At 38.5% G+C, this 25,367-nt stretch overlaps 2 protein-coding genes across 4 annotated transcripts in view; one reads left to right on the top strand and one right to left on the bottom strand.

Annotated features, from left to right (window-relative positions):
- The window catches only part of FAT4 (FAT atypical cadherin 4), a 189,089-nt gene extending 165,600 nt beyond the window's left edge, over nucleotides 1-23,489 (bottom strand). For all 3 annotated transcript variants that reach the window (XM_011948635.1, XM_011948636.1, XM_011948637.1), the window contains exon 1: nucleotides 18,315-23,489. In XM_011948635.1, the coding sequence (XP_011804025.1) occupies nucleotides 18,315-23,489 (5,175 nt within the window). The remainder of the gene's footprint in view (nucleotides 1-18,314) is intronic.
- A 208-nt stretch (nucleotides 23,490-23,697) lies between these two features.
- The window catches only part of LOC105516431, a 43,337-nt gene continuing 41,667 nt past the window's right edge, over nucleotides 23,698-25,367 (top strand). The window contains exons 1-4 of the mRNA XM_011948639.1: nucleotides 23,698-23,740; nucleotides 23,812-23,935; nucleotides 24,092-24,421; nucleotides 24,572-24,723. Of these exons, the coding sequence (XP_011804029.1) occupies nucleotides 23,698-23,740; nucleotides 23,812-23,935; nucleotides 24,092-24,421; nucleotides 24,572-24,723 (649 nt within the window). The remainder of the gene's footprint in view (nucleotides 23,741-23,811; nucleotides 23,936-24,091; nucleotides 24,422-24,571; nucleotides 24,724-25,367) is intronic.

Genomic DNA, 25,367 nt, shown 5'->3' with positions numbered 1-25,367 from the left:
TTCTGTCAGCGATTTTAAAGAATGTTTTCTATATTCATTTGATTAAAATCCTGCTTCTGTATTCAAACTATTTTTATTCATGATTCATTTCAAAAAGGACTTAAAGTAATATTTTTTAAACTGTCTATGTCATATACACATATAAAATTATTCAATTATACAATTAACTATGCCATTATATTATAGATGTACAATAAAATATTACTTTTTTAAAAAATGTCCAAACTGATATCTTTATCAGAAACTACTATTAAACTCTTATATGTGACCAGGTCAGGATGTGCTATTGCTAAGGATGAATTTTGCTTAGGCTGAAATCTTGACTCTAGGTCTTCCTAATTGTATGATCCAAAGGGAGTTAATCTTCCCTGAGCCTCAGTTTTCTCATCTGTGAAATGGTAACAATAACGATAACTATTTCATAGTATTATTTTGAGGTTTGAATAAAATGCCATAAATAGCCATTTGTTTTAAATAAATGTTAGTTTTTGTTGTTTTAGAGGTAGTTGCTGTTAATGTTCCATAATTATTAATAATGATACTATTATTGTTTAATAACTATTACCATAGAAATAATGTTGGAGGCTGGGCGCCGTGGTTCACTCCTGTAATCCCAGCACTTTGGGAGGCCGAGGCAGGCGGATCACGAGGTCAGAGGATCGAGACCATCCTGGCTAAAATGGTGAAACCCCGTCTTTACTAAAAATACAAAAAATGTAGCCAGGCGTGGTGGCATGAGCCTGTAATCCCAGTTACTCGGGAGGTTGAGGCAAGAGAATCACTTGAACCCGGGAGGCCGAGGTTGCAGTGATCCGAGATTGTGCCACTGTACTCCAGCCTGGGCGACAGGGTGAGACTTTGTCTCAAAAAAACAGGAGATAATGTTGGAGAGAGATGAATAATTATATTTCCTGACCAGGATGTAAAAATGTGTCATCAAATACAAACATGCATCGGGGCATCTTAGGGCAAAGGAAGCTCTTAAGGACAGAGATGGTAACAGCACAGAACGGACCTGTATTCAAACAGGAAGGAAAGGGAAAGCACATTAGGACTGATAAGCAGCCTCAGACCAAGGTACCCTAGAGTATCCCTTGGATGAGGCCCAAGGCGCACATGCTTTAAATCAAACACTATTTAATTTCTTAGGAATGTAATTTTTCATATTAAGCATTTTAAAAACAGAAGAATAAACGTGGGTGTAATTTGCTTGATATGTTTTCTGCATGTAGATTAAGAAAAGATTTCATTTCCAATAGTTTAAAATATGCAGAAAAGCCTTATGAAATACAAACTCCAAAAGCTCAGACAGGATAAGTAATCTCAACTGTGTTGAGATTACAGAAACCAGTTACTGTAATCAGTTGGCGAAACTTTTTCATCACAGCTATCTTTTAGATTTTCTGATAATAGTTTATGGGATGTTTGTCTTCCTATTAGATTGTTAGTCTCTTGAGAGCATGGGTAAAAGCTATAAATAAAAGCTATCCTGTTAAAAGTAACTGCTTACCTTTGAACCATGCATATTTGAACTATGTATATCTGACCTGAACTATGCATATTTGAATCCCCAGTATGAAACACTGTGTCTTGCATATTGAATACTGGAATGATAGTTAAGGATGGGAAGGTAGTACAAAGGCCAACAAATTATCCACAATAAAAAATAAGTACAAGGTCCTAGTTAATACTTATCCCTTCTAATTCTGAAATCCTTAGTTATTGTCTAAATGACAATGTGCAGAACCAAGATCTTAGCAATGTAAATATATACATCCAGGCAAATGGCAGAGAAAAAGGTTAATGTCCCTTCTGTTTCCATGTCCATCTTGCATTTCAGAACAAAACCAGAAATCCTAAGGAGGTTTAATTCTCTACTGAAACACCCCAAGAAAACTTTCAAACTTATCTTCATCTAAGAGCAGGGATGAAAAGATGAGGTGTCATTTACATAGTTATGTCCTGGCAATCTTTTCTGATCAATGACAAAACCAGCATCTATGCAAATGAAGAAAATGAGAGAGAAGTGAGTGGATACTTATTTTGGTGAGTATCATGGGTGCATTTTTAAAGTTTGTTTCTCAAAGCTGCTGTTAAATAGATTTCACAAAAGAGGCAACTGATACTGTGATACTCTTGGGGAAGACAGCTTCCCCAAATCATGATTATACCCAAGTGTGTTTCAATCAAAAGTCCTTACTCTTCCCATGTATTACATAGACTCTCTAAAATAATTTTATTTTTCTTCCCAAGTTCCCTTGATTTGAATTCAACAGTCTTTTTACGCTCACCCACTCTTGTAAGGAAAATGTTATAGGTAATAACAGTAATCCTTAAAGCAACCGCCATATAATTATATCTGGCTGTGTTTATATATGTGTTTTAACATATAATGTAGTTACAGTATTGGTTCCATCTTACCCTTTCTTCTACTACTAAATTTATATTAATTATTAGTTATTAACTTGTAGTTAAATATCTATATTTTCCTTCTGTCAGGGTCATTATTAAAAGCAAATGTTGATTCATTTGTTTTTAAGTATTTAATTAGGAGGCAAGTTTAGGTATATCAGTGACAGAAATGTTCCTTTCAAAGTTAGTTTAATATCTCATTTAATTCAGTTAATTATAAGTTCAACCCTTAAAAAATACATGTTCTGTGTTTTCTAGGTATGCTTTTCCTTTCAGTGTGATTAATTAATGGTTAATTTGATTCATTGATATACTTTGGAGTATGGTTATTACCTCCTTCAAGAAATACTGTTTGTTTATATTTTCTAGTATAAAAATTCACTATAATCCAAACAAAAAAGAAAGATTTAATCATGATATAGATCAGCATTCAAATACTTTGTATTTATATTTATGGCCTTTGCTTTTAATCTCCTTCCTATGAAATTAACAGGCTATGATTTATAACAATTAAAGACCAGTGAAGTGTACTGGAAAGAACTAAAGCCTTGGAACCAAATGATCTCAAATGGCGCTCTACCACAAAACAATATACTGACAATTTCATGATCCTTGATACTCCATCTACAAAATGGAAATACCATTACTTACCTTCTAGAATTGTTGAGATAATTAAATGATATATTTGTAATGCATGTGTTAATTAGTATATGACATTTAAGTTGAAAATCAACAATGAGTTCCTGCCTAGTTCTGCCTAATTTTATTTGTTTTCATAGTCATAGTACAATTACATTTGTTCTAACATATTGCCTCAACATCAGAATAAACACACTGAAAGAGTGGTACCCTGTTTCATTTCCTCTATTAAAATACAACTAAGACCACTTACTCAAAAAAGCACAACCAGAATGGACAGTTTTCAAAGTAATTTTTCTAGCTCCAGAAATAGAGCTCACAAAATGACATTGCTTACAATGATCAGACATTGAACACTTAAAAATTTATCTTTACCAAATGTTTCAAATATGATATTAAAATGAAAGAAAGGTCTTTTAGAACCAAACTATGTTCTGAAGTCTCACTTCTGGAATAGTCATTACAATTCACTTACCCTATCTTTTAACAAAGGTTACATTTTTATTTGTTTCCCTAGGCAGGTGGATTATATTTAGAATATAACTTCAGTATTTGACACTTATCAAAACATAGTGTATAAATTGGAAAATGCTACTCTAACTTTGCATTATAATAAAATTTTAAAATTCTGTGATTTACTTAAAATAAATATATGCAAAATCAATGTTTAAAAAATTACATCTGTTTCCCTTTGTTAGCTAATAACCCTTCTGTTTTCAGTTATGTCTTGCAGCTCACTAGTCACTCATTTAAAAATTATTTTTATACCTGATACAGTATAATGAAGAAAATTACCATAGAGTTATTTTTAATGCACTTCCTTAATAATTTCCTTAAAACCAAGAAACAGATTTTGTAAGATTGGTATTGATTTCCATCTATGTGGTATCATTAAAAATGTCATCACAATTTTTGTATGAACAGTAGCTATTTACATGACCAGGAGTGTTTACATTTTTTTATCATTGCCTTCTGGACCACACAAAGAGTAAATAACTGAATGTAGCATCAACAAAAGTAAATAAATCTTTTAGGAAAATATGCAGTGCTATTTGTACTGCACATTTTCCTCACAACACTTATTAAGGGATTGGAATTCTTTTTAACAGATACAGGTACTGTGGTTCAGGGAAGTTTGGCTTCTGCCTGAAGGTCACACAGCATGAAAAGGTTAAGGCAGTATTTGAATAAAACTATTCTGACTTTCAAATATATATTTATTTTAATATTTCACCATGCAGTATAGAGATGTACTCAATATTAAGAATAGTAAATAGAACTCCTCCAGAAAGAAAAATGAAATACACATGAAATCCTTTAATGAAGGTAAAAAAACTGACTTTAGGAAACATTGAAGTTATAAAAAATGTCAATTACAGTTTTACTTCTTCAAATGTTTCCTCTGCGTATTATAAATTATATTATTAACTAATAGAATACATTTACTGAGGCCATTTTTTCCCAAATAGTATTGGAGGTATAAGACAAGAGGCAAGCTAAGAAGTAAATGGATAATGTGATATATTTAAATGTTAGACATATGTAATAAACAGCACTCCAAGAAAATCACCTCTACTCCTATGTTAATACTGCTCAATCACAACACCACCCCAACCCCCATCATCAACATCTACCACCACCATTTTTTTTCCAACAAAAATGGATTCTCTTAATATATTTTCTCTTGGTTGCTGAGCAACAAAAATTATTCATGTAAGTATAAACACACTGAAAAAGAGAAAACTGCTGAGAGGAAAATACAATAATAGACACCTCTATCAGCTACAGCCATCTGTGTTCAGTTTGACCCATGTTTTTGGCAGGCTTCTATTGTCCCTCCCATCCAAAGCCGTCTTGTCCCACAGAGAAAATTCTACTCCCACTTTCTTCATTTTCCAGCAAGACAGGGTCAACTGGTGTTCTAAATCTTCCAGGCTCTGGAATTAGAACACTAAAGATTCATTATTTGTAACTAATTACAATCTCAATAAATAAATACGTTCCCTATTTTATTACGTGAAGTAATAAAATATTAAACTGGCGTTGCAACACAGGCTGTTCTGTTCCACATAGCAATACTATACACAAATTAGTATTTTATTGTTTTTAGTGGAAAATTTAAAGTACTATCTTAAAAAAAAAGAGACTATGGGTTAACTTTTATGCAATTAAAGGATTACCATACAGCTACTAGTGAGGAAAATTCTAGGACCATATAATATAATCAATTCAAGTAACATTTAATAACTCTGAATCATGTTTCAAATTTGCCATTAGATAGACATAATCACAATTGGTTTTGGTATTAAAGTAATACATGAAATACATGTCTTGTTTTAAGCAAATCTTCTGAAACTGTCAAACATCTCAAAATTGTTATAAATTTGAAATTAACATGACAATATAATTGAATACATTTTATTCTTTTTTAATTTGAAGATAGGAGATGCCTAAAAGTTTAAATGCTATTAGCACCTGATAGGTAGCAATTTCTTAGAATTGTGCAAAGGATTTAGAAGCAGTGTCATGTAAGAGAAATGTTATAGCTCTTGGTGGTTCCAGGATCTTTGTAAATGGAGATTTAGGGAAAACAATATGGATGGGATGGGGACATGTACATGAGGAGAGGTGAGGGGGCATGTGGGAAAGAGAAAGAATCTGGGTCCAAAGGCTTCATCTTGAAGCTGCATTTGCATAACAAAAAATTCTTGTTTTACTTTAAATTTTTTTTTTTTGGAGGATGCGTTTGGGAGGATGCTGATGGAGATGTGAAGATCATGAGCAAGCTGTAGCCTCCTTTTCTCACTCCATGTTTAAGGACTGGAGTCAACACTGAGTATAGGTTGACTATACTCAGTAAGAAAGAAATTCTAATCTGGGACTCCTCTGCCAACTAAGTGTGTTATATAACTAGGCCACATAAACTCTATTGTTTTAGTTTACCATTTGAAAATGAGGTATCAAATGACTGTCCTAGAGTTAAAAACCTGAGACTCCCATTCCAATTCTAGAGCTCTGACCTTTACTTGGTATTGATTCCTCACCTTCCTAGCCTTAGGATATTAATGACTCCACCAGAGGAAAAGTTAGAGTGTATGTGATAGCTATTCTTTTATATTTTTAATATTTGAAAATACATGACATTTTTAAATAGCATCAATGTTTTCAATGGCAAATTTTGTTATCTCACAGGATGATTGTTTCTACTTCTTGAAAAATGGAAACAATCTAAGACACAGATTACTAGAAATTTATGCTAAGTATGTTAATCACTGCAGCCTACCTTAAAATGAAGTCTCCTCAAGGATTAAGCTAAAGTTTTACAGAAAACCTCTCTGGTTAGATTTTCCCTGTGATGTGCTACAGATATGTTAATGTGAAAACCCCAATAGGGATATTCTTGCTGTGATTATAAAATATTAATCCACTTCATGAAATAAAGCTAAACAAAAGCACTTACCAATGGGGAATCTCTTTTGATCCATAAATAAATAATCTGCCGGAACTGCACTTTTACAATTTGCCACAAATCCACACTAAAAGACGTCACATTGAAATGATGTTGAAAATCTGTCACTGAACTAGTGAAGATGCCATTAAGAAAATCATCACTTTAAAATAGGTCTGTTTTTGAGCATCTGTAGGGCGAATTCTATTAAGTTCCTTGGGTTTAGAAAATATGTATTGCCTTTGTTTACTCTCTGTGTGTTTGTTTAGTATAAGAGCACAATGACATATATCTGATCTTGCTTCTCTGCTTGACTTCGCCTTTAGAAAGCTAAATATAAACTCAATGAGTTACCTAAATTACATATATCTGTATGCTAATTTTATATATTTCAGGATTATTTTTAGTAACACTTATTTTTACTGGAGATTCATTTCCTGTTGTATCTCTTCGTTGTACATATACTTTTGTAAACTGCTTCAAATCTATTGTAGAATGAAGTCAATGTATAAATAAAAATAATGAGTAAGTGTTTTGACTAAAGAACAAAGATTTATATACTATAAAACACTACACCAAGCAGAAGGAAGCCCATCTTCTTTGTGTATTTGCTTATTTTGAAAATTTTATGAAGTAAAAGAATACTTTTCTGTCCAGTAAAATGTTAGAATCATTAATTATAAAACCTTCACTTAAAAAGTTACCAGAATTTACATGTTTTTTTCAAAAGCAGTTTTGAAAGAAAGATAGTTTTCCCTTTTTTGGACTGGACAAGTCAAGTTGACCTCAATTAAGAAAACTACATTAAGTCATGGACGAAAAACGATTTCTAAACAGGCTCACAAATAACACAATTCCATGATAGTCAATATTTTACTACCATCACTAAAACTTGAGAGATGAATATCCCTCATCTAAATCAGAGATAAGGCTTCAAAATGAAAAAAACACTGAATATTCAAATATTCTAACTTGCTTGGTTCCTGAGCAACTAAGCCTTTCAAAAAGTTTCAGAATTCATAAATAACTTCACTTAAGGGGTTATAACTATTACTAAATTATGTCAACAACAATACAATAGTGGAAAATAGCATTAGCACCAGACTGGGCAGTATTGTTGAATGTCAGGTATGTTGACCAAAGTCATATAAACCTGGGTGTTAGTCTAGATCTGTGACCACACAGAAATAATGAAATTCTTTGTGTCTATTCCTTAAAATGAACATAAAAATGCTTGTCTTCCTTACAGACTTGTTGAGGAAATTGAGAAAGGAAAAAAAAAATTTGGAACTCTAAAATACTTTAGAAACAGTTAATTTTTAAAAAAAATGTTAATAGTCTTGTGTAGATCTATATTTATTTTTGGGAAAAAGGGGAAGAGCACTAATAAATTTTACTGAGTGCCAGTTTTTCTCACAAGAAGTTGTGAAGTAGGCACTATTATTACCATTTTACAAATGAGGAAACAAGATTCTGAGAGTAGCCGTGACAACATCTGAATCAAGCTTCTCTTAAATCAAAAGCATGCATTCTTTCAACTAAACTTAAGGCAAGAGGGATTATTCAGCAGTATTTTCTTTGCTGCATGTTAAAATCAAGTTTACTGATATTATTGATGCGAAATGTTGAACAAGGATGGTAAATTAGAAAAAAGGAATGGCAGTAATTAAAGTGATCGATATTAAAAGTAGTAATGTTTTCAAAGTTTCCATGTATTCACCTTTTTGCTGATGAACAACATGGTTTACAATAACTTAAGATCTGATCTCTAAAGCAAAATTAGGTAGGAAGCAATGAGAATTTGAAGGAAATGAGAAGACCTGAGATGGTGTAGCATACATTGTGATATATAGTTTCTAGAATGTTCTACTTTACCAAAACATCTATAGCATGAGTGGTCCCACTTCCTTCACAGACACCATAAATGTTTCTGAGGTTTGGGCTACAGGCTCTTAGCCAATCAAGTCATGTAGCCACTGTCTTTTTATCAAGGAAAATCAGTCTTTTCCAATCAGTTAACTTCACTAGTTTCAGAAGAGGCTCTAAAGTCTTGGCTTAAGAGAAGAAAAATGACTCCCATACTTTAGCATGCATCACTGGTTGAGCTCCTGGAGCTTAAGCAACATATTTGCAGCATTATCAACAGTAAATCCTTAGTTTATCAATGATTTACTGAGTATCTGACTACAGCCAGCCACACTGTAGGTGCTATGCGTATAGCAGAAACAGATGAAAACCTTTCCCCTCATGGAACATATATTCTAAAGGGAAGGCACACCATAAACAGAATAAAGAAGTAACATATGTGTTATGTCGGGTGATGATAAGAAATAAGCAGAAACAAAAAGAAGGAAGGAGAAAAACGAAGATTGGAGAGAAGAAGGACTTTGCAAGGTGACTCTGAGAAATGATGTGGGGAATGTGAGGAAGGGAGCAGTCCAGGCCAAAGCTGCCACAAAGACCCCAAGGAGGGGTGCCTGAGGCTTGGGCCTGGAGCTCTCTGATGGTTGCTGAACAAGTTCAGGCAAGGAGAGTCAGGAAAAGAGATGTCCAAACAGTAACTAATAAGAGCAGCAAACTAGGGTCTTCAGGGTCATTGTAAGAATTTGACTTTTACTACAAGTGAAATGGGAAGTTTTTGGGCAAATGAAATGATCTAAAAGATCACTCTCACTCTGGCTGCTAGACTAAATTGAAGGGGACAAGGACAGAGGCTGAGATGCCAGTTCATTCATTCATTCACTCAGTCATTCAACATAAACTTATATTGTGTCTACTATGTTTGTTCCAAGTAATGTTCTAGACTCTTGAGATATGTTAGGCAACATAGCAGACAAATATATCTGCCCCTGTAGAAATTCATTCCCGTGGGAAGAAGACAGATCAAATAATAATCAACATTATAAATCAACAAATTATATCACTCACACCCACCTCTATACATATATAGTGTTCATATTTTATATAAAGGAATGACATTGGTTGAGCTCCACAGTGAAATAGATTAAAAAGAGAAAAAAAATCAACAACTAGTTCCAGGGGCATTCCAACATTTAACATGTGGGACATAAGTAGAAGTTGGTGAAGGAGGCTGATAAGCCTTATGAGAGAGGAAGATGAAGAAATGACACAAGGCAATGGAAATCAGGCAGCGTGAGGGGATGGTTACAATAATCAGTTATTAAAGGAAGATTAAGCTTAATTTACAATGTGAGATAGAAAAAAATACTTGAAGTATGGGAGGTTGTTGTCCAGGTTGATGTCTGGAGAAATGGTGTTCTATGCAGAGGCAAGAGCCAAGGCAAAAGCCCGAAGGCTGGTATGTGCCTAGCAAGTTCCTAGAATAAAAAGAAACCAGTGTAGGTAAAGCCAAGTAAAAGAAGAGAACAACAGGAACATTGTCGGAGATCAATAAGAAGATGTCTTCAATAATCCAAGGGAAGAATGATGGTGTCTTAGACCAAGTTAGTAACAGTGAGCATGATGAGAAATTATCATGAAATGATCATATTGAAATGAAATATTTTGAAGACAGAGCCAATAAGATCAACTGACAGGTTATATGTAGGGTGAGAAAGAAAGTTAGGAGTCAAAGATAACTCTAAGATTTTTGACCTGAGCAATCAGAAGCTTGGAACTGCCATCAACTGAAAAGATGGCTGAAGATGGAATAGGTTTTTATTGGGGAGATTATCAGCAGCTTAGATTTAAATATGTTAATTTAAAATATCAGTTAGGAAGTTAATCAATGAATAAGTAATTGGTCATATGAATATAGGGTTCAGAAAAAACATGTGGGCTGGTGACAAACTTTTGGAGTCATCAGTGTATATTGTCATTTAATGCTATGAGATTGATATCTTCAAGGGAATAAGTATAGAGTGCAAAGAGAAAAATTGCAAGAACTGATTTTAGGGATGTTCCAGCACTTAGAGTTTGAGGACATGGTGAGATGCTTGTGAAGGGTGCTGAGAAGTGATTGTTGCAAGAAATAAAAAAGGGTAAAAAGTAACAGAATATGATGACTTGGAAGCCAACTGAATAAAGCATTTAACGGAAGTAAAATCCAGTAGGTCAAATATTCTTTAGATTAGATACAATGAGCATTGAGAAAGGCCATTGGATCTAGCAATGTGTCCATCATAGTGACCTCAGTAAGAGCAATTTCACTGGAGTGGCAGGGGCCAAGTCTGATGGCAATAGATTTAAGAGATCATGAGAAGAAAAAATGCAGGTACAGGCAACTCTTTTGAAAAGTGTTGCTGAAAAGGGAAGAAAATACATGAGAAACTGAAATAATGGAAATATATTCTTGCCTTGGGTTTTAGAAAGCAAAATGAAGAAATGACAGATTATAGGTCAACAAAGATTATAAAGGTTAATAGGGACCTAAACAAAGACTGATAGCGACCTAAAGTAATCCTACTACTGGTTCATCACCAAAATTTCATTTTACCTTATATTTTTTCAATCATTAACATGAAAAAGTATAGAAGTATGAAAACAACTTTTTACATGGTGAGAATTATGTCTACAAATGTACAGAAACAATCATTCTTATAAGTAGCATTAGTTAATGTTGTGTTGGAACTAAATGCGCAGACTTTAGAGGCAGACTGCTGAGTTTAAATCCTGCTTCCACCATAAACCAGCTCTATAAGCAACCTCCATGAGCCTCAGTATTCTCATTTGTCAAATGATAATATGTTGCATCTACCTCCAGAACCATTGCAAAGGCAAGACAGCACCTGACAAGACTGTTTACCAGTGTCCAACAATAATATAAGCGCTTTATATGGTGTTAGAATCTATGACTGATAAAAAGACTTAGAGAAATGTCAAATAATCATCATCAAAAATGCCATTTGCTCCCACCTGCCAGTAGCAAAGCATGTTTCTAAATGTCTTTCAACATTTCTTCAAAACCTTAAAATTCTTTGATTTTTACTCATTGATTGTTTCTTAAAAATACATACATGTCTGGAAAGTGAAGAACACTGTGGTCCTATAATCAATTTTTAATTACCACATATAAATTATCTGCCAATTAGATTGTTTCCTCTTCATGACTTTATTGTTCAATTTTGTCTCAGGATATTAAAAGCAAGGAAAAGCCAACAGTCTTTGTATAATGGGGGTATAATTACATGTGTGTATTTTATACAGAATGTTTGTTTCATAGAATATTTTCACCTGTCTGCATTCCCTATACTCTCCTTCTCAGTCAGCATACTATTAAAAGGGCTACTCTTGTCACAGATTACATAAAGCTTGAAATCATTAGAAAATATTTACCATATTCGATATTGGATACTTTATACTCCTCTTGACCCATATCACCTGCCAGTTACTCTTTTTCCTATTTCCATTCATGAGTGCCTCATTCAGAATACCACCTGCTTTCACGGGTATTATAAAGAGCTGGGCCTAGATTTATTCTTGAAATACAGAACCTACCTCAGGGCCTATGCAGTTTGCTACAGTCACTAATGCAACAGTCCCTCACAACTAATGAGGTTCTTAGGCAGTTTTTCACTCTAATGATGACAAAGTGCAAACTGCAGACTGCAAAGAAAAATTGATTCCGCAGAATTCTAAGTAAATAACTATTTTTCAAAACTATTCCTAGAGCAGATTTCTCAAAATCGAATAAAACAAAAAAGAATTAAAATCATTAGGGTTTTAATAAAGACAAAAAATTAATAAATAGTAAATTCATTGGAAGATGAGTTATGTCTACAGAAATCTAGCAGCAGGAGTAAATCAAGCATCCTGAAGATATATATAAAATATGCAGCATGAACATAATTGGCCATCAACAATCCTGTTTGTCACACACATTTGTACCTATCTTAAAAATTTATAAAGCCTTTTCGTTCACAGCATTTTGTTCAATACATTTAAAAACATACCAATAGGAAAAAAACAAAATCAGAAAATTCATCCCAGGCTGTTTTTTAAAGAAACACTCTTGACATCAAACACATAGGAAGCAGGAAAAGGTTTTCCTATTTAAAATAATCTTCACACTCTATTCACTCCAACCCCATCATTATTCCAAAGAAGATGATTTATCACCTACAAATTCAAAAATAGATTCTCCACCTTCTTAAACTGCAGTGACTGCTTCCAAAGTGAATAGTGCTGTAGGTTAGAAGAGACACCTCATCAACCTTTGCTCTCCATTTGGCTTCAGCTCCCTTCTCTCCAATTCTCATCTTCTTCCCTCCTCTAGAAACCCTTGGAAGTCTTCTTAATTCAGTTCAGGCTCCTTGCTACCACCACTAACTCACCCCTAGGGATGTAACTGATCTGCTGAGGGCCTTAGCTGTGGTAGGCAAAAATTGTTTCCCTTTATTTTACACAATACACCACAATACTTATTAATTTTTTTGGGATAAAGTCTAGTTCTGTCACCCAGCCTGCAGTGCAATGGCATGATCTCAGCTCACCGCAGCCTCTGCTCCCAGGTTTCAAGTGATTCTCATATCTCAGCCTCCCAAGTAGCTGGGACTACAGGCGTGTGCCACCACGCCCGACAAATTTTTGTATTCTTAGTAGAGATGTGGTTTCACCATGTTTCCCAGGCTGGTCTCGAACACTTAGCCTCAAGGAATCGTCTGCCTTGCCCTCCCATTTAAGGTGTGAGCCACTTTGCCTGGCCTTAAAAGCTTTTTAAACAACAAATCAGAGAGTGAAAACAAAGTTATTACAAAGCATACATATATCATCACAGCTATAGGGCAAAGAGCTTTTCTTTCAACCAAAACCACAGACTGATCTAGCTTGATAGAAGAGTATTTATGAGGATGCATTCTGAAGTTATTCAAGTCTAGATATGGTTTTCTTTCTATGTATATGAACTTAAGAAACTTATTTAACTTATCTGAGACTCAGTTTCCATAGCTATAAAATGCAAATGATATTAGTATTGTATGGGTTAAATAAAATCCCTAAAAATGCACTTATCACTATGCACTTATCATTATGCCCAAACATAGCAATATTCAATAAATTTTATGATAATAATAGTTATTATATGCCCAGCTCTCTTTCCTGTATTCTGCTTATGAGGTTCAATACACAAGATATACAGACATTTAATCTAAGGTGCACTAACTGTGATTCAAAACCCTGTGAAAGAAAATCATTTCTAATGTTTGTATCCAAAACTGACCTCACCAATGTCTCCATCATTTCTCTTGGAAATCTTAATAGTTTCTTGTGAAAATAAATTAATTTATTATCGGATTGCTAAAACTCATTTGTAATCATTAATGAATCACAGTCCATTTACCTAATATTCCAAACATACTTTTAATATATTATTTCAAGTGGTTCTTTTTTTGCTGGTTGTTTACTGAATTGTCAAAATCTCACTACCCCCACCAATGGTTCTCTCACTGTGGAGCATGCATGGACCTCCATGCAAACCAGAGACCCATTTAAGGAGCCCTGGAAAATCAAAACTGTTTTCATGATAATGCAAACCATCCTCTGCCTTTGTTCACTGTGTTGGCATTTATGCTAGAGGTGCAAAAGCAATGGTGGGTAAAACTGGTGGTACTTTAGCACAAGTCAAAGCAGTGGATCCAAAGTATTTTAGCAGTAATTGTGTTCTTCACCACCACATACTCAAGGTAAAACAAACAAACAAAACAATTCCATTTAAAAAAGTAAAGAAATTTTCTTGAGAAAACAGAAAACGTATTAATTTTATCAAATCTGGACTTAACTTTGATGTCTTTTCAATATCCTGTGTGACACAGAGCAGTATGTGCACAAAGACCCATTACTCTGTACCTACGTACTGTGGTTTTCTCAAAGAAATACATGTGTGTAATTGAGTTGTAAGCTGAACTAGCCGCTTGATTCGTGGAATACCATTTTTACTTGAAAGAACAACTGTTTCTTTTTAAATATTTGAGTATGCATAATCTTTTCTTTTTATCATGAACAAAGGAAGCCTGACACTTCTAGGAAAACAACAATATATGTTACTGATAGTGAAATTTTGAGCTTTCAAGTAAAAATTCAAATTTGGAAAATTTCTAACCATCACCAACAGGTTGAGAGTCATATATTAAAGACTTTTATGATAAATTCCTTATCTGTTACACCAACAATTTTGAAATGATCAATGCCTGATATTTCTAAATCAGGAATAGGTAAAAAAATTCATGACGAATGCAAGATCAATGTATTTTTTTTTGTAACAGAGCTGATAGGGTTTCATATTCCACACTGCAAATAAGTCTTAAGAAACTGCCACTGTGGACTTCTGGTTTGGTAGACAAACTATTTCTCTATTATCCAATTCAAAATATCTGTGTAAGGATGGATTCTGTTTGTATATTTTAGCCAAAAAAACAACATATTGCAATATATTGCCCAAGAAGATTTGAGAATCCAGCTGTATTCTATTGAGCTAGCTATTAAAGAGACTTGTAAAGATGTAAAATAATGCCACTCTTTAATTTTTTAGTTTGAAAAAAATAAACTTTTTAAAAATAAAATAAAAATGTTATATGTTTAAAATATAATGTAGTTTTAAAATGAATTAACAAATATTTTTAATTTCTTCAGTTTTACTGTTAAAAATGGTAAATGTCAATAGATAAGACATGCTTACCCAAAGTCTCCAGGGGTGTCCTTGGCAATTCTTAAGAGCATAAAGGGGTCGTGAGAGTAGCAAGTTTGAGAACTATGGCCTGGTGACTACCTGAAAGCATAAGATTGATTCCTTCCATTTAAACACTAAGCTCCATGTCAGAACACCCACCTAAATTCCTCTTTCCTTGTTGAGTTTCCTGACAGTTATCAATTCATTTGTAGAGAAGAGATAATTATGATGTTCTGACCTGAGTTCAATTAATGAGCAGCATCAGATTTAATAGCTCCCTTCATTTCCTCAGCTTTTCTCTGGTGATTTATTCCTAAGTTACAAAGACATATGTTCTGATCTTAAGTCTTCTACCATCTCATTCAGCAAACATGTATGGAGCACCTACTATACCTCAGGTAATATACCAGGGTCTGAAATAGCAAAGACCAATAAAACAAAGCTCATGATCATCATGAGGTTCAACCAAGTTCCTAAGTTGCATGTTCCTATGTAATACACATTAAAAGATAAATGCTTACTGAAGTACATATATCTATTTTTTGGTGAACCTAGAAAAATGGCACAAACTTTACATGACCTCTTCTAACATAATCAAGACTATCTAAGCTCTTCTGAGGACATAAAGAGATAAAATAAAATGATAATTAATCTTGTGTCTGTAACCCAAACACTCTTTCAATGACGTAACTACCAATGCCAAATCTTTGGATATAACAAGTAGGGTAAGTAAAGGTGTATAACTGGACAAACCTTTCGAATGAACAATATCAGAGTCACAGTCATTAGCCTCTTACCCCAAATGTCAGAGCTAGGAAAGGAATGCAGATGAAATTGTTTCTCTTTTACCCGCTGACTCTCTGCCTGCCCATGGAATGTGATCAGCATGACTCTGCCAGAAACCTGAGTAAGCAACCCAGACTCTTATCAGTGTACATGAATAATTTTTTAAAATGCATTGGACAAAGTCCAATTAAACAAACAATTTAAAAATTACCTTTGATAACAAGAGGAAACATATAACTTATTTTTGCAGAATCACAGTAAATTAATCGTTCGAGCAGAAGGAAAAAAGCACTTTATTGTATATACTTGAAAAATCCAACCAATAATAATGTGAAATTCTAGCTCACAACCACTGCTTTCAATATTCTTTGGAGAAACACATTTGCTTTTCATTTTCAAAGTGGTTGAATCTTGAGCACTCAAATTTGATTTACAATTTCAGCACTTAAGTTCACAGAAGATATGCTGACTTTTTCTAATTCAAAAAATCATATTGAATTCTCCCCAGATTTTTAAAAGACTACATTACAGTAAATATAAATAACTTTTCATATTGGTGTTACCTGACTTATAAAAAGTAATAAACAGTTCATCCCCTACTAATAACAAAATTCCTTATAAATATTTTTAATTTTCTTGCCTATGGCAGAGGCAGTACTATGTAATACTTTTATGCTGAGCCAATCTTTGCATAGCTAATAGGTAAATAAAGAAGACACAATAAATCTAATGATTAAACTGAACATTTATTCTCATTCTCCATAGTATTCTAATAAAATGTACTACAGTGCACCAAACAAGAGCATCTAATAAGGTAATCTGTTTTACAGTTTAACAAATTCATCTAAAGTCTGGAATGACTTAATTGCCTGCCTTCAAATCAATATTTTGGTTTCCAAACTAATCAAATATATTCATCTAAGAATTAATTCCAGAGAAGAAAGTTAAAGACAGGATTGTGGGTTTAGGAGATGGATAACTTCAAATCAAAATTCAATTACATATAAATCATGGCCTGAGTTAAACCAAATAGCTTAACATATAAGCCCTATATTAAACTTTTTAAAAAATAATTAGGTCAAAGAAGATATTTGGCTTAGAAATCCTTTCAGTGCTATGTAAGATAAAATTGAATTCCCCTTAGAATTATATCTCCAATTAATATGGTCCTCTAAGCCATAAATATTCTTCCCCATCCATAGATAGACATAACCAACTATTATGAAAAAAAATCACAGAGGATACAAAACTATATAATAATAATAATAAATTATCATTTAAAATAAAGAAAATATCCACCTCCTCCCCCAAAAAAGAAAAGCAGCAAGAAAACAAGCACATGAGCCTCAATTTCACTAGCATGTTGTGTTTGGGTCACTGCCAAGTATCACAAACCACATTTGATGTTTGTGTTTTTGGCTGAGTGACACTAGAATGTCTTTGAGGGGCCTGGGGAGGGAAAGAATGAACTTAGAAACACCAAACAAGAGTTTTCTGGAGTATAGCTATATAATTTCTAGTTGATCATCAAAATAACATTGAAAGTAGTTCAATTAAAAAGCAAATCAATGATACAAGGAGGTAGTAGCCTAAAATACACTCCAGGGAAGGCTGAGCTTGGAATTCTTTTGGCTTATGCTATCAAACACTAATTTCTTACCAACCAACATACAGAACAACATGTATCTATCCCATGGCATTGAACTCAGTATTGTCAAGAAACAGCCCCTAGTCTCTGATTATTCACAGCACATTGCATGCCTTAGTTTAAGAGGGAAAAGGAAGGATTATCCTAAGTCAGAAGACAGTGTCTACAATGTTAAGGCAGATGAAATCAGGAATCTTCCAAAACTTGGCTCAGCACATTAAAATTAGTCACTGTCTATAAAGAAACTGCCAAGACTGCTGAGGATGTGAAAGTTAATACTGTCCTGGTGTACACTGTCAGCCCATCCTCCATGGCCACTCTTCCTGAAGAGCTATGGTACAATGCTGATTCCTACCAAAGCTCTTCATTTTGGAATAGGTCTTCTTAATTCTGAAAGTGCCCATCTTCTAGTAGACCTACTTACTGAGTGGTATTTAGATTACCTCAGCAATTTAGCTTAGATAAATGAATTTTTTCCACTTTGAAATGGCTAAATATTTCTCCTTAGCCTTATACATTTGATTTCTATAAAGTAAAATATATAGGGAAAAGAAAGTTTATTATTTAGTTGCAACCAAGATTAAAACTAAAGTTTATGTAATTCTCTGTTAGTCTTTGTGACAGAACATTTTTAGGTGTTCCTGTTCATAAATTTAAAAATAAACAATGAAGGTAAACAATTATAGAGAGTAAATAGAAAGAGAATGATCTTTCTACAAAGCACATCAACAAATAATAAATGACTACAAAATCATTACCTCTGCTCTCTGTGTTCTGGGAAAAGCAGTTGATTTTTCTATGGCATAAACATCCACCAGGTAAAGACATGCTCCTTGCTCCCGGTCCAGAATGGCTGCAGTCTGAATTATACCAGTATGTCGTCCAATAGTAAAGAGGCGTCCAACAGTTTTTTCTTCACAACGAACTGAAACAATGTAATACTCCACTGGGGCCTCAGATCCTCTGGGGCTAGCTGCTTCTATTGATATCACATTTGTGCCAATGGGTTCTCCTTCCTTCAAAATAGTTATGTATTTGGGTTGGGTAAAAACAGGTCCATCAAGGCCCTGAAGAATGATGGTCAATTCAGTGGTTGATTTCCTCCTTTCAGGCCCAAGGTCTGTTGCTGAAACTATGAGATTGTAGATCAACTGTGAAGGCACCAGCGCTGAAGCCACTCTCAAGTCTCCACTATAACGATCAACAATGAAGGTGTCTGTGTCCCCATTGATGATCTCATACTCTACTTCTCCATTAGCACCTTCATCTGGGTCAGCAGCCATAATTGTTGTCAGAACAGAACCAATCACAGCTGATGGGTCTGCAGCAAGGGCGTTTTGTGATATAAACATTGGGACATTGTCATTGAGGTCTGTAACCAAAATGGTCACGTTCTTCAAAGCATACCGTCTAGTTTCTATTGGCACAGCTTGATCATTGGCTTTTACAGTTAACTCAAAGAGATTAGCAAATTCCCGATCTATTTCAGCATTAGTATATATAGTCCCTTTGACTTCATCTATGGTAAAATGGTTGCCTCTTGGCATCTGTTGAATGATTGTGTAGGATAGTTGCCCATTAATGTCTGCATCAGGGTCATGTGCAGTCACTGAAATGACAGATGTACCAATGGGAATGTTCTCAACAATAGATTTGAAAATATCTCCAGGAGGAAAGCTAGGAGGGTTGTCATTAAAGTCCCTCACGTGAATAACCACTGACATTGTAGATGAACGAGGAGGTCTTCCTTGGTCTTTTGCTGTTATATTTAATTTATACAAAGACTGTGTTTCAAAGTCCAATTTTTTGGCAAGAAAAATACTCCCAGTGTTTGGGCTAATGCTAAAAGTTCCGTGGTTGTTAGTCCCAGTAATACTGTAATATAAATCAGCATTGTCACCTGAATCGGAATCAGTTGCAGTAACGGAGGACACAAGTTCACCAATTCTCATGTTTTCCAAAACATCAACAAAGAGTGTTGATTTAGGGAAAGAAGGGGTATTGTCATTTTCATCTAAAATATCAATATTTAAAGTACATGTTGAATTGAGGGGGATTGTCCCTGAATCCACTGCTTGAATTACAAGGGAATAGGCAGGTGTTGCTTCATAGTCCAATTTGCCAATTAGTGCTACCTGACCAGAAGTAAGGTCTATAGCAAACTGTCTTTCTTCATTTCCTTTTATTATAGAATAGTGAATAAGTCCATTATTACCTTCATCAACATCTGAGGCAGATACTCTTAAAACTTGTGTCAGATTGGCTGCTGACTCTGATATTGTAGCTTGGTAAAAGTCTTTTAAAAATTTGGGAGCATTATCATTTATATCCTTCATGTAAACATGTACAGTGGCCTGATCCTTGAGAGGCTGAGGGAGCCCCTGATCTGTTGCTGTGACTGTAAAGCTAAACACCGCAGTCCCTCTCCGCCTCATAAGAGACTCCCTGTCAAACTGATAAGTATTTGTAATTTCCCCACTGATAGCATGCAACTCAAAATCTGGCTGCACCATTTCAAAAGAATACCTTACTTCTCCATTTGGCCCAAAGTCTTTATCTACAGCACTTACTTTGCCCACAAACGACCCAGCCCTTTGCTCTTCTTCGAAGTAAAATGTGTAATTGGTACTGTTAAAGAGAGGTCTGTTATCATTTACATCTTCCAAAATTACAGTAACATTCACAGTGGCACTAAGGGGTTCCACTGCTCTGTCAGAAGCAACAACCACTAAAACATATCTATCTTGAAGTTCACGGTCAAGTTCACTTTTTATATACAATTGACCATCTGGGAATATGCCAAAAGCATCCCCTGTATTTCCTTCAGCAATGGTGTATGCAATTTCACCATTTGCTCCTGAATCCTTATCAGAAGCTTGTACTTTAAAAAATCGAGAATTCACAGGTTCTGACTCAGAAAGGGTGACCTCATAAGAAAGTTGGTCAAACACTGGTGAATTGTCATTTACATCATGGACATAAACTGTTAGGATGACACTAGAGGAGAGCTGTGGGACACCCATATCAGATGCCAAAATTTCTATTTGGTAGGAGCCAGCCTGAACATCCAGAGGCCCAAGCAGACTAATAGTGCCATTCTTTTCATTGATAGCAAATAGGTTCTTGGGGTTTTGCTTCAGACTATAGAGTACCATGCCATTGACACCTTCATCAGGGTCCACAGCTTTGGCCTGGAAAATGCTGTGACCTGCCTGCCAATTCTCCACCACATTTACACTCTCTATTGCCTGAAGGAAATGGGGAGAGTTGTCATTCAAATCCTTAACTGTTATGTTAACCATAGTGTCTCCAGTCACTGTGCCCCCACTGGCCACTACCTTCAGCTGATAAAACGATTGCTCTTCTCTATCAATCACATTTGCCGTGATAAGCTGCCCAGTGACCTGGTTGATAGCAAACATACCTTTCTGATCCCCAGTAGTAATGAGATAACTGATGTTGGAATTGAGATCCATGGTGGATGCAGACACACTACCCACATGATATCCCAGCGCCACGTTCTCAAAAACCACAAAGCTGTAGGCAACCTGACTGAATACAGGTGGGTTGTCTTGAGTGTCCAATACAGTGATGGTTACTATTGCCTGGTTGGGAGATTGTAAATTGCCACCATCAGTAGCTACTATTTGCAACTGATAAGCTGTTTTTTCTTCTCTGTCTAGGGCCATTCTTGTAGAAATGACCCCACTCTGAGCATTGACCTGAAACCGAGACCTGTCCCCAGCAGATATACTATATTTGACAGTACCATTGGTTCCCAAGTCTGGGTCAGTGGCAGACACAGTGGTGATGTAGCTACCTCCAGGCTCATTCTCCTTAATATGAGCAAAGTATTGGACCGGGTAGAACACAGGGCTGTTATCATTTATATCCAGAAGACTCACATTTATGCGAGTCATTGATGACTGAGGAGGAGAGCCCAGATCTGTGGCCAGAACCAACAGGGAGTAGAAGGCTTGCTCTTCTCTGTCCAAGGAGGAAATAGTACTCAACCTCCCGGACACAGGATCCAGACGGAAGGACCTCCGGTCAGTCTCTGCCTCTTGTAAGGAGAAGCGCACTGTTCCGTTGTCACCTAGGTCCCCGTCAGTTGCCCTGAGCATCAGCAGTTCTGTCCCTGCTGGGGCATTCTCAACCACAGACACATCATACCCTTCTGGCTGGCTAAATACTGGCTTTTCATCATTCACGTCTAGGAGAGTTACTACGAGCTGGGCATAGGACACCTTGGGGTGAACTCCCTGGTCCCGGGCACTTATATTCAGTACAATCTGGGAAGCAAGTTCACGGTCCAGGCCCCCAACGGCCCCAGTGGTCACGAGGCCACTATGTTCACTGATATGGAACCATCCCAGTCCATTGCCAGAGACGATGCTGTAACGTAGATTAGCATTGAGACCAGAGTCGCCATCAGTGGCAGATATCCCACTCACATAGCTTCCCGGAGGCGCCTCCTCGCTCAGGTTCACTCTGTACACTTGCTGTGAAAAGACAGGAGGATGGTCATTGATGTCATTAACAAAAATCACCAGGCTTGCCACAGAAGAGCGCGCCTGGACTGCTGCGCCAGGGGGCGCCCCATAGTTATCAGAGACGGAAACTGTGAGGTTGTAGGAAGGGATGCGCTCCCGGTCCAAGGCGCTGGCCACCTTGATTAGGCTCAGGTTCGGCACTTTGCTGCTTTGTACTTCAAAGTGGCGCTGCTCATTGCCCCCAAGAATTTGCACAGAGATGTTCCCGTTGGCCGCGGAAGAATCTGCGTCGGTCACGGTGAGCAGAGCCACCACGGTGCCCACTTGAGCGTTCTCATCTACCGAGGCATAGCGCGAGGTTGCAGGGAAGTAGCGGAACTTCACTACCGGGTCATTGTCATTCACGTCCAGCAGCTGAATCAGCGCCTCGGCGCGCCCCGTGAGGGAAGGCACGCCTCTGTCCATCGCCTGCACCGTAAGCGAGTACTGGCGCCGGGCTTCGAAGTCCAGGGGCTCCCGTACCGTGATAAGCCCCGTCTCAGGGTCCACTTGAAAGGGGGTCCCCTCGTCCTGTAGGCGATAGCGGATGTCCGCGTTGGTGCCCTCGTCCGCGTCCGCCGCCGCCACCTGCAGGACGCTGGAGCCCACAACCGCGTCCTCAGGCACCCCCGCCTGGTAGTGAGAACTGCCAAAAACCGGGGGGTTGTCATTAATGTCTTGCACAGTCACGTTTACTTGAAGGTAGCCCCGCCGCTTAGGCTCACCCTTGTCCTCCACCTCAACCAGGAGCTGGTACTGCGGCGTGACCTCGCGGTCCAGCCCGCCCTTGGACACCAGATGCAGGAACGCTCCCTCGCCGCTCGGGTTCAGGGTGATGTCCAGACGGAAGCGGCCCGCCTCGTTGCCGCGGATGATGCGGTAGGAGCGGTGGTCCACACCGTTTGAGCCGATGTCCGAGTCGGTGGCGGTATCTAAGATGACTTGGCGCCCGCTGCTACTGTCTTCCTTGAAAGTGACCACGATAGAGGGGTCCGGGAAAACAGGGGCGTTGTCATTAAGGTCCCGCACCAGCACTCGCACTTCGGTGGGGTAGGTGGGCGCGCTGGAAAGGACCACCAGGTTGATCACGTCGCTGGGCAGGCTCTCGCGGTCGATGGTGGACGTGGTGTACAGGGCTCCGGTGCTACTGTTTATGGCAAACAGGGCGTGGCTTTCGCTGAGCCTGTAGGTGAAGCCGGGGCGCGTCTGGATGGTGCCTACCAGAGTGCCTGGAAGTTGCTCTTCCAGCACTTGGAACACCTGGCGCTGCTCGGCCCCGTGGACCCAGGCCTGCCCCGGAAGCAATGACAGTAGCCAAAATACTCGAAGGAGCTGAGATACTGATAGAGTGTGCAACGGGAGCCACGGGCGGCCAGTAGCCCTGTCTGGTGCTAAGTCCATGGTCCTGGCTCCCTAAAACGATGTGATAAAGAGAAGGAAGGGTGAAGCAAACGCAATGATATTTACAGGGATTAAGGAGCGCCAGCAAAGATTCAGCTGACGGCTTGGTCTGAGACCTCTGCTATTTCAAAGGACCTCCAATCCAGCAAAAGCAAGTAGCATCAGCAAAAGACTCTAGGTAGCCAGTTGGACGCCGAGTGCAAGAGAGATGCTGTGGCGAAAAGCGGCAAGGCATTCCGCGGGACACTCCCGTGAGCTGAGTCCCCAGAAAAGTTTCTCAAGCTTCTCATATATTCCCCCTTTACTTTGTTTTTGAATCCAGATAGTCTGAGCGTTTTCACCCAGGTGGATGAGAGTTGGGAGAAGTTGCCTGTATCTAAGGTATATGAGGAATCATTGCAAAGAACGGTCTTCAGAAACTTTATAACTTACCCGCAGCGAAGAACGTGAAGAGGGAGGAACAAACGTCCAAGCACAACTGCGCACCGGGGAAGGGTTGGTGGGGAACCGGGAGAATCGAATTCCTTTCCCAAAAGCTGGAGGCGATGGAATTCCTGGAGTCCCCACTCCTCAAAAATCACGCTGCAACACCCCTCCAACAGGGCTCCGGCAGTGGCCGCTGAGGCCCAGGCGGCGGCGTCTGCGCGCAGGCAGTTCGGGAACTGCGCTAGCGTTCGCGCTCTGTTCGCGCTAGCGTTCGCGCTCTGGCTCCCGTACCCGGGAGCGCTCAGCTCTGCCCCTTCCCCTCCAGCAGCCGCCGCCGCCGCCGCCCCTGTTGCGGCTTCAAGCCAGTGGTCCGGCACAAACAACAGCCAGGGCTGCTCGGCATTTTTCACCTCTGCCGGGGCGCCTGCCGACCCATTATTTGTACATCCAAGTCGAATGCAGTTCCCCCTTTCTTCTTGGCCACGCAGGGGCCGAGCAGAAACAGCGTGCGGTCCCGGAGTCGCCCTCCCCTCACCATGCCAGGGGGGTCGTTCTCCGGCGGCCCCAGTCGGAAGCCCACTCTAGCGCGCCTCGCCCCTGCCCTCGCTATCTCTGCTTTTATTGTCCCGTGTCAGTTTCACTTTGTAATCCACAAGGCTTTTTGTTTGGGGCGGGGGGTGGTTGGTGCCTCCCTCTTCTTCACCGTTGGCAGTGGAGGCGGCGAAGTCGGCGCTGGACTGTAGTGACGCCCTCCGCAGCTCCGGACGGCGCCTGTCAGCGCTCTCTCTCTCGCCGGCCCGGGCCGAAGGTTGGACCGCAGTGGAGCTAAGGCTCCGCGAGCCCCTCTCCACCTCCCGCCTGGTCCCTCACACTCTCCCCGCCCCTTCCCAGTCGCACAGGCATGCTCACACACAGACGTACACACACACACACACACACACACACACACAGCGCGTCGCCGAAACACAAACAGAGGGGGAGGGAAGACCAGGAGCTGGAGTAGCACTCAGAAACTTTGCTCGCCACTCATTGATCCCCGCACTTTAGTTCGCCCGGACTCCCCCTAACTCCCGGTCCTGTCACCTTCTGCCCCTCCCTCGTCCCAGCCCCATTGGGCCAGAGCTAAAGCAGCCCCGCCCGGCACTCCTACCGCGAGCGCCCTCCGCCTAGCCTGGCCTCCGACTGGCTTCTCGGGATGCTAATCACTTCAGCCTCCCGGAGGGCTGTAGGCGGTCTGGTGTGGGAGCACAGCAAGGCGGAGGCGCTAAGAAGGGGGGTGATTTTTTTTTCTTTTCTTTCTTTCTTTTTGTTTTTTTTTCCTTTTCGGCCAAATCTTGGCCGGCGTCAGAGCAATAACAGCAAAAGGCTGCCGCAGAATAGATGGGGGTGGGGTCAGGTTTGCAGATAAATAACTTTAGTGGCAGGGTCTGGGGGAAGACCGTTAGGTTGTTA

Source organism: Colobus angolensis, unplaced genomic scaffold, assembly GCF_000951035.1.
Source record: "Colobus angolensis palliatus isolate OR3802 unplaced genomic scaffold, Cang.pa_1.0 Scaffold280, whole genome shotgun sequence".
NCBI lineage: Eukaryota > Metazoa > Chordata > Mammalia > Primates > Cercopithecidae > Colobus > Colobus angolensis.
Note: the sequence above shows the minus strand (reverse complement) of the source record. Positions and strands in the feature narration are given on the sequence as shown.